Source organism: Myxine glutinosa, chromosome 12 (assembly GCF_964187855.1).
Source record: "Myxine glutinosa chromosome 12, kmMyxGlut1.1, whole genome shotgun sequence".
NCBI classification, from domain to species: domain Eukaryota; kingdom Metazoa; phylum Chordata; class Myxini; order Myxiniformes; family Myxinidae; genus Myxine; species Myxine glutinosa.
In genome coordinates, this window is record NC_136272.1 from 79670305 (window position 1) to 79683090 (window position 12786).

A 12786-nucleotide genomic window follows, 5' to 3' on the forward strand; every position below is an offset into this window, starting at 1 on the left:
AATCGAATTGACTTGTCATCACAAACTCAATATGTCCACAAAGTTTCGTCCGAATCTGTCCATAACCTTTTGAGATGTCATGTTATATATCGTTTTAGCCCCGTCACTCACTAATGCCTTAGTCACATATGATGCTGCCGCCGCACGGTTCTGCGGTCTGCGGTTTGTAGATGGGATTTTTACAAATCGTACGGCTTTGCGGGCTGCGGCAGCAGTGTTCACAAATGTTACGGGGTCCGCACGGCAATCTTAAAAGTCATGAAATCAAAATGCGTGAGGAGACCGCAAGGCGAACTGCGAGGCGCCCTCACGGCGACCGCAAGGCAATCGCAAGGCGCCCGCACGGTTGTTGCGGTTGCCGTTAGGCCATCGTACGGCAGCACTAAAGTCACTGCACGGCCGCCGTACGATACTTAGAACATCGTACGGCCATCTCACGGAGGCCGCAAGACCTTGCGATACTACATGCGGTGGGGTTGCGGCCTACGGCCTAGCGATTTCCGAAAAAAAGTTTAATGTCAAATTTTTAAAATCGTAAGCCACTGCGGCGAGCAAAAAACCTTGAGATCGCCTCACGGCTACCGTATCTACCGTGCGGCCACCGCACGGTTATAGCAATTTTGGGGACTTACGGCCGCCGCCAACACGCCGCAGGCCATTTGTGACCGAGGCATAATGAAGAATCACTTTCAAAAGTTAAAATTTTCTAGTGGATCCGCATCTAGATCTTCAGCAAAATCGAACAAATTCGTCCTCGTCAGACACCCAACCTGTCGACCAAGTTTCATCCAAATCCGTAAAAGACTTTGAGATATCCTGCTTAGAGCCAGACGAAGACAAACAGACAGGGATGAAAACACAACCTCCATCCACCTTAGGTGGCAGAGGTAAAAATTAACAATATTCCAAGTACAATGAAAAAAAGGCCACAAACCTATTATTGTCCAACGATGCTCCTGAAGCTAACCCAGTTTTCAATAAGTTCATGGAACACCGGCATGTAGTCCATGCACATATGTTTGTGGAACAAACAGGCTTAATAAAACAGAGGTGTGAACAGCTCTCGTCGAGTTCACATGAAGTTTGCGGAATTTTGGCCGCGCTAGCAATGGGGAAATGAATCAATTGACGATACAACAATACAAGCCTGGTGTTTGCTTAACGGTAAAGGTGGCCGACTTAAGATCCTAGGGTCTCGAGTTCAAGCCCCTAACGTGTCGTTGAATTAGCACCGGGTGGGTAGACTCAGCCCGTCGTCCTTCCGAGGTCGGCAAGACGAGTACCTGCTAGCTGGCAAGGGGGCACTGCATCAGTGGCACAGCCACTGCCACCAGAAAATGATGCAGCCAAGCAACCGCAGGCTGCATACGGACCACTATAAATAAACAACGATGCAGGTATCATACAGGTATCATCAATATGAAATCTATACATTTACAAAGAGCACCACTAGAAAAGCCCCACACACCATTTCATTGGAATTTTTCTTCCACTTTGCTTTTATGGTACTTTCAGCACCCAAACCCCCAGGTGATGTCCCTCAAAAAAGAGGAAGAAGAAGATGGGGGAGATAGGTAAGAGGGCTCATCCCATCCCTCGATCATAATGCGTAACACCACGAAATCACCAAACTCAATCCCTGTTCCTCCAACAAGACTGGAACAAAACAGTGACAAATGTACAACATCCCAGACACGTTATAAAAGTTTCTCCTCCAATGGTTTATACTTTATGCGGATACGAATTTGTTTTTGCCAATTTATTGAATCAATTGATGATGGGATGGAGCTGCCAAAGGACCTCAAGGAATCCTACAACAGTGCAGCTTGAAAGGAAACGAGGAGCGGAGTCAAAGAAGACATGGAAATAGATTAATAAGAGCTTTTGTTACCAACCGACGGTAAACCATTGAGCACAGCAAACTGTTACCTTGCACACGACGAGTGACTGTCCGCGCTCCAGTCCCCCGGACAGAGAGAAGCCCCAGGGCGCGCCCCCGAACAGCAGCACCTCGTCCATAAGGGATGCTCGCACGTCCGCTAGAGCCGCACAACGACGAGGCACAGCCGGCGGGAGGCGTGCGAATCAAACTTCGGAGACGACATCACCTCACGTTTCGTTTGGTGAGAGCGGAATCGTGCATATGCTGCTTCTTTCTTTCAGTTTCACTCACTCACACACTCTCTCTCTCTCTCTCTCGCTCGCTCGCTCACTTTCTCACTCGCTAACCGACTCCGTTCGCTTGTACTCTCCCTTTGGCCGATGGTGACGGCAGTTTTGCATCGGAGAAAGAAATTATCAAATCGAAGAGCATCATGAGAACGAAGGGAAAGTAGGTGGAGTTACGGCGCGATAAGTCTCGTTGCGATGGTCACGTGACGTATGTGTGAACACACCTTGGAGTAACGTGTAGTAGTTGTTGTTGTTGTTGTTTTATAGTCCCGTTCTTTTTGTTTGATGCATGTTTTAAAACACATACTTCCAAGTACAATAATTGGCAGCTGAACGCAAAAAGCAAAGGTTTATTTTACTGAGTAACTTGAAAAACAATCGATTCCACCACACATTAAGTTATTAACTATGAATGAAGAATGTCCTGTCACTCTCCGAACACTTTTACTTCAGTTCAGGCTCAGGTTGTGGCTCCTGATCTTCTCAATGTCCGAACTCTTTCTTTACCTCAGGTTGTGGCTCCTGATCTTCTCAATGTCCGAACTCTTTCTTTACCTCAGGTTGTGGCTCCTGATCTTCTCAATGTCCGAACTCTTTCTTTACCTCAGGTTGTGGCTCCTGATCTTCTCAATGTCCGAACTCTTTCTTTACCTCAGGTTGTTGCTCCTGATCTTCTCAATGTCCGAACTCTTTCTTTACCTCAGGTTGTGGCTCCTGATCTTCTCAATGTCCGAACTCTTTCTTTACCTCAGGTTGTTGCTCCTGATCTTCTCAATGTCCGAACTCTTTCTTTACCTCAGGTTGTGGCTCCTGATCTTCTCAATGTCCGAACTCTTTCTTTACCTCAGGTTGTGGCTCCTGATCTTCTCAATGTCCGAACTCTTTCTTTACCTCAGGTTGTGGCTCCTGATCTTCTCAATGTCCGAACTCTTTCTTGACCTCAGGTTGTGGCTTCTGGTCCTCTCTGTCCTTTCTGCTGGAAAACTCTGTTTGACTGTATTTATTTATTTTGTGCTTTATGTCCTTTGCAAATTTAGAAAGCCGACTATCTAATGGTTGATGGAAATTATATGAATACACTATACAGTACCAATAATCTTTAATGTGACGTGTGGATGTTACTGGCGCTTATGGTCTTCAACACAGCCCCCAACCACATCTTAACATGGGATGTGTACATTTTACATTGAAATAAAAGGAATATGTACGTTAGAATTCAAAGTGTATATAAATAATTCAAGGAGGGAGGTAGGCACAGCAGAATGGTAAAGTGTATATAAATAAATAATTTAAGGAAGGAGGTATGCACAGCAGAATGGTAAAGTGTATATAAATAAATAATTAAAGGAGGGAGGTAGGCACAGCAGAATGGTAAAGTGTATATAAATAAATAATTTAAGGAAGGAGGTATGCACAGCAGAATGGTAAAGTGTATATAAATAAATAATTCAAGGAAGGAGGTAGGCACAGCAGAATGGTAAAGTTATATAAATAAATAATTCAAGGAGGGAGGTAGCCACAGCAGATTGGTAGAGTGCATATAAATGAATAATTCAAGGAAGGGGGTAGGCACAGCAGAATGGTAAAGTTATATAAATAAATAATTCAAGGAGGGAGGTAGGCACAGCAGAATGGTAGAGTGCATATAAATGAATAACTCAAGGAAGGGGGTAGGCACAGCAGAATGGTAAAGTTATATAAATAAATAATTTAAGGAAGGGGGTAGGCACAGCAGAATGGTAAAGTGTATATAAATAAATAATTTAAGGAAGGAGGTATGCACAGCAGAATGGTAAAGTTATATAAATAAATAATTCAAGGAGGGAGGTAGGCACAGCAAAATGGTAAAGTGTATATAAATGAATAATTCAAGGAAGGAGGTATGCACAGCAGAATGGTAAAGTGTATATAAATAAATAATTCAAGGAAGGAGGTATGCACAGCAGAATGGTAAAGTGTATATAAATAAATAATTCAAGGAAGGAGGTATGCACAGCAGAATGGTAAAGTGTATATAAATAAATAATTCAAGGAAGGAGGTATGCACAGCAGAATGGTAAAATGTATAGAAATAAATAATTCAAGGAGGGAGGTAGGCACAGCAGAATGGTAGTGTATATAAATATATAATTCAAGGAGGGAGGTGGGCACAGCAGAATGGTAGTGTATATAAATAAATAATTCAAGGAGGGCGGTAGGCACAGCAAAATGGTAAAGTGTATATAAAAATTTAAGGATGGAGGTAGGCACAGCAGAATGGTAAAGTGTATATAAATAAATAATTCTTGGAGGGAGATAGGTACAGCAGATTGGTAAAGTGCATATAAATGAATAATTCAAGGAAGGGGGTAGGCACAGCAGAATGGTAAAGTTATATAAATAAATAATTCAAGGAGGGAAGTAGGCACAGCAGAATGGGAAAGTTATATAAATAAATAATTCAAGGAGGGAGGTAGGCACAGCAGAATGGTAAAGTTATATAAATAAATAATTCAAGGAAGGAGGTATGCACAGCAGAATGGTAAAGTGTATATAAATAAATAATTCAAGGAGGGAGGTAGGCACAGCAAAATGGTGAAGTGTATATAAATGAATAATTCAAGGAAGGAGGTTGACACAGCAGAATGGTAAAGTGTATATAAATAATTAATTCAAGGAGGGAGGTAGGCACAGCAGAATGTTAAAGTGTATATAAATAAATAATTCAAGGAGGGAGGTAGGCACAGCAAAATGGTGAAGTGTATATAAATGAATAATTCAAGGAGGGCGGTAGGCACAGCAAAATGGTGAAGTGTATATAAATGAATAATTCAAGGAGGGCGGTAGACACAGCAGAATGGTAAAGTTATATAAATAAATAATTCAAGGAGGGCGGTAGGCACAGCAAAATGGTAAAGTGTATATAAATAAATAATTCAAGGAGGGAGGTAGGCACAGCAAAATGGTAAAGTGTATATAAAAATTTAAGGATGGAGGTAGGCACAGCAGAATGGTAAAGTGTATATAAATAAATAATTCTAGGAGGGAGATAGGTACAGCAGATTGGTAAAGTGTATATAAATAAATAATTCAAGGAAGGAGGTAGGCACAGCAGAATGGTAAAGTGTATATAAATAAATAATTCAAGGAGGGAGGTGGGCACAGCAAAATGGTAAAGTGTATATAAATAAATCATTCAAGGAGGGAGGTGGGCACAGCAAAATGGTAAAGTGTATATAAATAAATAATTTAAGGAGGGAGGTAGGCACAGCAAAATGGTAAAGTGTATATAAATAAATAATTTAAGGAGGGAGGTAGGCACAGCAAAATGGTAAAGTGTATATAAATAAATAATTTAAGGAGGGAGGTAGGCACAGCAAAATAGTAAAGTGTATATAAATAAATAATTTAAGGAGGGAGGTAGACACAGCAGAATGGTAAAGTGTATATAAATGAATAATTCAAGGAGGGAGGTAGGCACAGCAGAATGGTAAAGTATATAAATAAATAATACAAGGAGGGAGGTGGGCACAGCAAAATGGTAGCGTGTATATAAATAAATAATTCAAGAAGGGAGGTAGGCACAGCAGAATGGTAAAGTGTATATAAATAAATAATTTAAGGAGGGAGGTAGGCACAGCAGAATGGTAAAGTGTATATAAATGAATAATTTAAGGAGGGAGGTAGGCGCAGCAGAATGGTAACGTGTATATAAATAAATAATTCAAGGAGGGAGTTAGGCACAGCAGAATGGTAAAGTGTATATAAATATATAATTAATGGTAGTGAAGATGAAGTGTGTAAATGAATAATTAATTTAAAGTTTGTTGTGAGAGGAGATGGTAACTCCTATAAATAATTCAAAGTTGTGTTGGTAGTGGTGATGGTAACCATTGGTAAGGTGTATATAAAGAAATTACAGAAGGAACTTCAACTCAGGAGACCATTACATCTCATGTTAAATTGCATCATCTGCCAATCTTTTGCCCAATCTATTAAAGTATATAGACTTTCAGGGTAATTTTCCCAAAGCATTATTATACAATCCTGTACTTTTGTCTTCTGTAAAAAAACATTTTTCAACCAAAATTTCCAAATTGGCTTCAATCTTAAAATCATTTGATGTGCCTCATGTCCTTATGGTGATTCCTCCACCAGGGTCAGTGACAGTAAAGACCTGACCAGCGATGGTGGTTGATTGTATTATTGGAGCAGGTTACAGCGCCCCCTTCTGGGTCTCAGGTATTGATGTACTTTGCCTTGAAAAGTATCGATGCTCTTAGCGTCCACATCCTCAACTGGTAAATTATTCCAGTGATCCACTACTCAATAAAAATACTACAGTATTATGTTTGTGGGGGTAAGGATGAAATACCTTAGGAAAGTTAGAATCGTGTAGGTTTAGCTTGGACAGTGTGTCGTGAAGAAGAATCTCGATGTAATAAGTAGACCGACTGTCCGGAAAAGGTCGTTTCCGTGTCTTCACAAGAGGGGTGAAGCTTGTGCTAGTTAAATAGGGCTTAAGAGTAATAATCCCCAGTTTGTAACGCCTCCTTAATTTTCCCTTTGTTTCTTACAAAACTCGGCCCCATTGCTAGAACCACACCGACAAGCCCGACAGAAACAGCATTTCCCAATCGGGCATGTAAACCCCGCCTCACGACCGCCAACGTCATCCAAACATTCTCGGTGGGAGACTAAAGTCCGCCCCCCACCCCCACGACAACTCGTGACAGGGAGGCCACGCCCCAAGCTTCGTCATTAGGCGTCAAGCAGGCCGTGAGGCCCCGCCCCGAAAGAGGATGATTGGTCGAGAGGATGGAACGATTCAATAAGTGCTCGGGTGATTGGTCGGGAGTGACGTCAGCGAGGGAGAAAGGAGGGTGCGTCCCTTTCTCTCGTGCTCTCTCTGGTGCTGGCTTTGTGGCGGACAGTCGCTCTCTCTCTCTGGTCCTGGGTTGGTCGCGGGCAGTCGCATTCGGTCTCTCTCTGTGCCTTTGATGGAGGCGGCTGCACTTTGTATGGTGCGCGCTTGTGAAACAAGTGTTCGGGCCTGGTGGATCATGACGATCGGAGGAGGAAGGTGTTCCTGAGCGGTGGTGCTCGCCAGATGCGCTGGGGCCGCATGGTGCGATCCAGCCAGGACACCAAAGGAAGGATTTTGGCCGCCGCTCCGCTGGTCAGTGGCTGCTATGGTGTGACTTCGCACCAATGTGTGTTTTCCCGCGCGGTGACTCGAGACCCGTTTGACGACCACCAGGCTTTCGGGGGGCATTTGAGGATGCCAGGCTGAGTACCAGTCAATGCACCACACAAACACATTTTATTTTATTTGCCTTCCCTTGTCGTGTCTCTGTGTCGCTATGGAGAGTCCCTCAATTAGAATTTAGTTTTACCTCACCATTTATTTCATTTTTATTGTCCTGAATTATTTATTTCCCCCATTCGATCAATTTCCCCCCATTAAATCCTTTATTTGTCAAATTTCAATTTATTGTCCTGTTCGTTTATTTGTTGAGGGTACGAGGAATCCATGCAGGAAAGGAACTCGGGACCTCCGTTCCCGCACACGCCATAACGGGGAACCGCCATCTATTTGGTTTGAACACCTCGGGAGTAACAACGTTTCAGTAATCGGTCACCCAGGGGTCTTAACCCCGGGAACGTGACATCTGGTGTCGGGTAGTGCGTCTCGGACCCGGCGGACACTCGGTGTCCGGGGTGTGAGTGCGACACTCGCTGAGTGCAAATTGCGCTCAGCTTTAGGAATACAAATTTGAACGATCGCCTCTCTCTCAGATTGAGGGTCAATTGCAGTACCATGGTGTCCAAATATTTTTTAGTGGATTGGAGTGGAAAACGCAACAGCCATGTTTTCGGAGATTTAAAAGTTTTTTTTTCTGAGGTAAATTAAGTGCGCGCGGGGAGAAAGCCGCTAAACAAACAAAATGGCGGAGTAGCTGGAGAGGACCGAGGTGTAAGGAAGCGGTTCGGGGGGTAAATTAGTTTGAGGGTAGGATTGGAACTTCCTCCGTCCCGTCCCGAGCATTTGAACCCCCTACCCTGTAATGTCGGAGCCTGGGACGCAGGGAACAGGTGCGATGCCCGACCAGGTCTGGATACAAATGTTAATGGAACAATTGAGGGGCCAAATGAATGAACAAAGGAATGCAATGAGGGAAATGAGTGAACGATTATGGGTTAAATTGGATGGCTGTAGTGAACTGACGAAGGGAATGACTGAAGAAACACCAGCCCGAAGAGAACAAACAAATGAAACCCATAAGGGCACAGGAAAGGAAATGTTTCTTTGAAGATGGCCTGAGTGAATAAATTAATGCTCAGAATGAGTGTGTGGAACGATTGGAAAATAAAAAAATTGATCGAATGGGGGGAAAAAAATTAATGAATGATCGTTTTAAGGCCATTTTCCCCGCTAGAGCGGGGGTTAGCCTTGCGGGCCCCATGACAATCATGGTTCCCTGTTTGAGGCAATGTTTTTATGGCCCGATGCCTTTCCTGACGCCAACCCTTGGTCACGCTCTTACGATGCGCAGGGATACAGTGTACCGATTCTAAATCGGGGTACACACCGTGATCATTCATCCCAGCAAGCTGGTACACAATTTGCCGACCTCGGAAGGATGACAGGCTGAGTCAACCCCCCTGGCGTTAATTCAGTGATCGACCGGGATTCGAACCGAGGATCCTAGGATCCCAAGCCGGCACCCTAACCACTTATGCAACCTTCACATACACGGATTATTCTTACGAGTCCTTACGGATCGCCAACTCGTAGTCAATCACAAGCATCCGTAAATAACTCGCTGGTATCCGTAGATAACTCGTCACAACTCGCAACAACTTTTGACATGTCAAAAATCATCTTCCGTTATTTACGGATGCTTGCGATTGACTACGAGTTGGCGATCCGTAAGGACTCGTAAGAATAATCCGTGTATGTGAAGGCACCCTAAGCCAACACCAGGCTGAATGGGGGAAAAGTTGGATGAAAAAATTGGGTCAACAAATAAAACAATTGGCGAAGTAAATGAGGACCTGGATAGCTATCGCACCTGTGTCGATGCCGGAATGCACCAGCAGTGAGAGGAATTGAGACTTTTGCAGCTCCAGGGTGGTGGTTTGGCTGAGGAGGTAAAGGAATTGGAGGCCTGTGTAAGGGGACCAGGCGTTAGTTGATGGAGGCCTGTGAGGGCACAATTGACTGGGGGAAGGATGGATGAAATGCTACAGGAGCGGCCAAACACTGGAAAATACTGTCAAGCGGGAGGTTGCTCGGGTCCAACAGAGTCGGCAAGACGAAGTGAGTCTGACCGTTAAGCATCTCCAGGATGAGATTAAGGTGACCCAGGGGACCCTCAACCAGAGCCACAATTGGGCACAGGAGGTTCCGAAATTAAGTACCTAGCAGGAGGGGTGTTTTGGCCCTGAGCTGGATTCGGACATGGGGAGTCGGGGTAAACAGCCTTGGAAAAAACAATCCCCATAGCAAATTTGGAAGAGCTGCAGGGAGGGGCAGAACAACCCGAAAAAGGGGTTGTAACCTGCAGCTGCGATTGGACACGTGAGGCCAGAATTTTTAAAATGAAATTCTAATTGAAATTTAAATGGGAATTTAATTTGGCACGGCCTTGGAGGGAATTGGTCCCCGGGCTGCGGAATTCCAACCGAGGGGGGGTCCAAGGGGTCGGCCTCGTGGGAAATTGCCCTACTTGGAAATTGGATTGCTGGCGAAATTTGGGCGTGGGCTCTGACCATGGGTGTTGTGGTACGGCCGGTGAGCACCTCAGTTAGCCCCATGGGGAGTCTGGTGGAGTGTGGCATCCCTGGTCCATCGGGGCGCCGCCCGAGCGAGTGTCTCGAGCTGGTGTGGTCGCCGGACCCTGGAGGGGGTTGAGACCTCCGGGGGTCCAAGGTGGTCTCTCACGGGCACCTACCATTGTGCACCATGAGGACCACGAGGGGGAGGTATTGTGGGCCGCTGTTTGGTGGCGGCACCACGGATGACCAATTAGGGCCTGATGTGGTGACCGCCTGGGCATACGGCCTGGCAGCCTCTCCCTGAGACTATGGGACAGCCAGCATGTGGTGACCTGCTATGCTGTGCTGGTCTATGGGAGCGAGTAGTGGGAGAATGGGGGTTCTGGCTCACATAAAATTTAACATTGAAGTCAATGGGAAAAATTAAGGAAACCTATTGACTCCTACCCGCTCTCTTGAAAAATTACACCCTTTTTCACCCTCTTTTAACTTATTAACTCTCCCCTTTTTTTATTATACTCATACAGAGACCCAACGAATATCTGATCATGTTTTATCTCTCTGATAAGATCCGTCCTTTTAGCACAGAAATCACTATCTAAAATATTGATAAATATTACATTATAATTTAACTTTCGGTTTAGGTATCGCTGTTGAGCCAATATGAAATGATAAACTTCCCTTAATTACCTCATTTGACCCCCTCGCGAACCACATATCATTTGGAGATTATAGAAAATTATTTTCCCATTAAGGACTCCAGTCCGCAGACCTTCAGTCTTTATTTCTTGACAACCATCAAAGTTCTCAGTCCATTCAAGGATATTGCCTCCTAGAGCCTCAAACTTACCCGTATTTAAATTTATTCGCTTATTTGTTTTATCTACTCTTACCCCTGTTATTTTTTCAACAAGACTTATTTGATATTTTTCACATTCATGATGTTTTCCATTTAAATACCAAGGTTGTTGTTTTCTCCAATCTTTGGTTTGGTTATTGCTTGGTTCTATCATTTATATATTAGTAAAAAAGGCGGCGGTAGCCCGTTAAAATCCCTAACCCCCCCTTTTCATCTCATCACTTATACTTATCACTTATGTTTATCTTAATTATTCTTAACACTTATGCTTATCACTTATATTTATCTTAACACTTATAACCATAAGGGAGACTATCAATTCCATTTTCTAAAATAAACCTCTTATCATCAAAAGCTCCAAGAGCTTTCTTATTTACCTCTTCTGAATATAATTCATGTTTATAACTTCTTATCGCATTCATTTTTCTAAACTCTTCTTTCTTTAAAGTCAAACAATTATAATAATTTTCAAAGTTTATTGTTTCTTTATTAACAATTTTCTTTATTCCTTTCAACTTTTTATCACTTCTTTCAATATTATTATCAATATATTGTTACGGATCTCCTCGTCGGCCTTTCCCCTTACCAAGGGGGGATTAGTCCCCTTGTCTTTAACTAGCCGACGGGATCGGGGCTATGACGTTCCTTCCGGATGGCGTTAAATAGGGTTGTAGGCCGAATTCCTAGTACCTAAGTACCAACGCCGCCTAGGAAGCAAAGAAATAAGCTCCGCCCGAATCACGGTTATAGGTGGAAACGCCGAGCGATAGCGAACCGTGACCCGAGCCGTTAACAATGGCTAAACCCGATCTGAGCGGTTCCTAATCGTGCCACGCTTACCCAATGGAGGAAATCACTGATACGGTCGAATCAGGAAGAAACAAGGAATAACAATTGGTTTATTACACTATGTACAAGGAGAAGAAGAAGAACACACAGTGCAGCCTTATTACAGTCTTAACTTATCCCAGGACACGGGCCCGTTTCACACTCAGACACACTCACACGGGGTTGTAGATGGTCAGGTTGATGGTCAGGGATGATGGCATCCAGGCAGTTCACTCCGGTCCCCGACTCGCACCATGAAGAAGATGGTCAGGGCGGCAGAATGTCTCCGCGTGTCATTGGCGCGGATTGGACAATTACGGGGCGAACGGTAAGGCTGGCTGGGCGGTTACTTGCGACAATGGTCGCGTACGTAATAGATGAACCGGCGCTATATGCGCTCCCAATACCAGCTCATAGGCGCTCCCAATGCAAGTTCAATAGCAAAGCGCCGCTCACGCAGAAGTCCTGTCGCATAGGTCCTCATACAAAGCGCAATCGTGCAAGTCCCTCTTACAGTGCGCTCTTCCAACAAGTCCTTTATCATGCGCAAATCGTGCAAGTCCTCTGACAGTCCTGTTGCAACGATTCTTCCGCACGAGTCCTCTTACAATGATTCTTTCGCACGAGTCCTCCTACAATGATTCTTTCGCACGAGTCCTCCTCGAGGGCTTTGTGCGTGCGCTTATATAGGCACGCCCATACTACGCCCCTCACGCCATGTCACCCGAGCCCTGATTGGCTGGTGGCCCTTACCGCTGCTGTCTCCCCCGCTTCAACCTCGACGCCGCGCTACTCCCTCTTTCAGGCCTACCTCGTGTCCCTTGACTAGTGAGCATCCTAATGCGAGGTGCAATAGCCAAAATGGGGCGCGGGATGGATTCTGCCCAACGAGGTAGATTTGGAGGGTGGAGGCAAAATGAACGGGGCCTATCTTATTTATTTTACACAATGCAGATGATACTAGGGAAATGGCCTTATCCTCGCACATACTATGACATAACTAATGTTCTAAGGGGCCTACGGTGTTGCTTGTGGACTAACTATGGGGGCAAACCTTTAACCTTTAATGATGCTATATTTACACTCTCAAAACCGCAACAATATTTATAAGCATAAGCCTTAGATCTCAATCCTACAAACTCACTCATTATCTTTCCCCCCAATTC

General features: G+C 44.3%; 1 protein-coding gene across 1 annotated transcript in view; it reads right to left on the bottom strand.

Annotated features, from left to right (window-relative positions):
- Window positions 1-2414, bottom strand: part of SHROOM2 (shroom family member 2) — a 208088-nt gene extending 205674 nt beyond the window's left edge. Inside the window, exon 1 of the mRNA XM_068131947.2 lies at window positions 1930-2414. Within this exon, the coding sequence (XP_067988048.2) occupies window positions 1930-2019 (90 nt within the window). The 5' untranslated portion in view covers window positions 2020-2414. The remainder of the gene's footprint in view (window positions 1-1929) is intronic.
- Between the last annotated feature and the right edge of the window lie 10372 nt (window positions 2415-12786).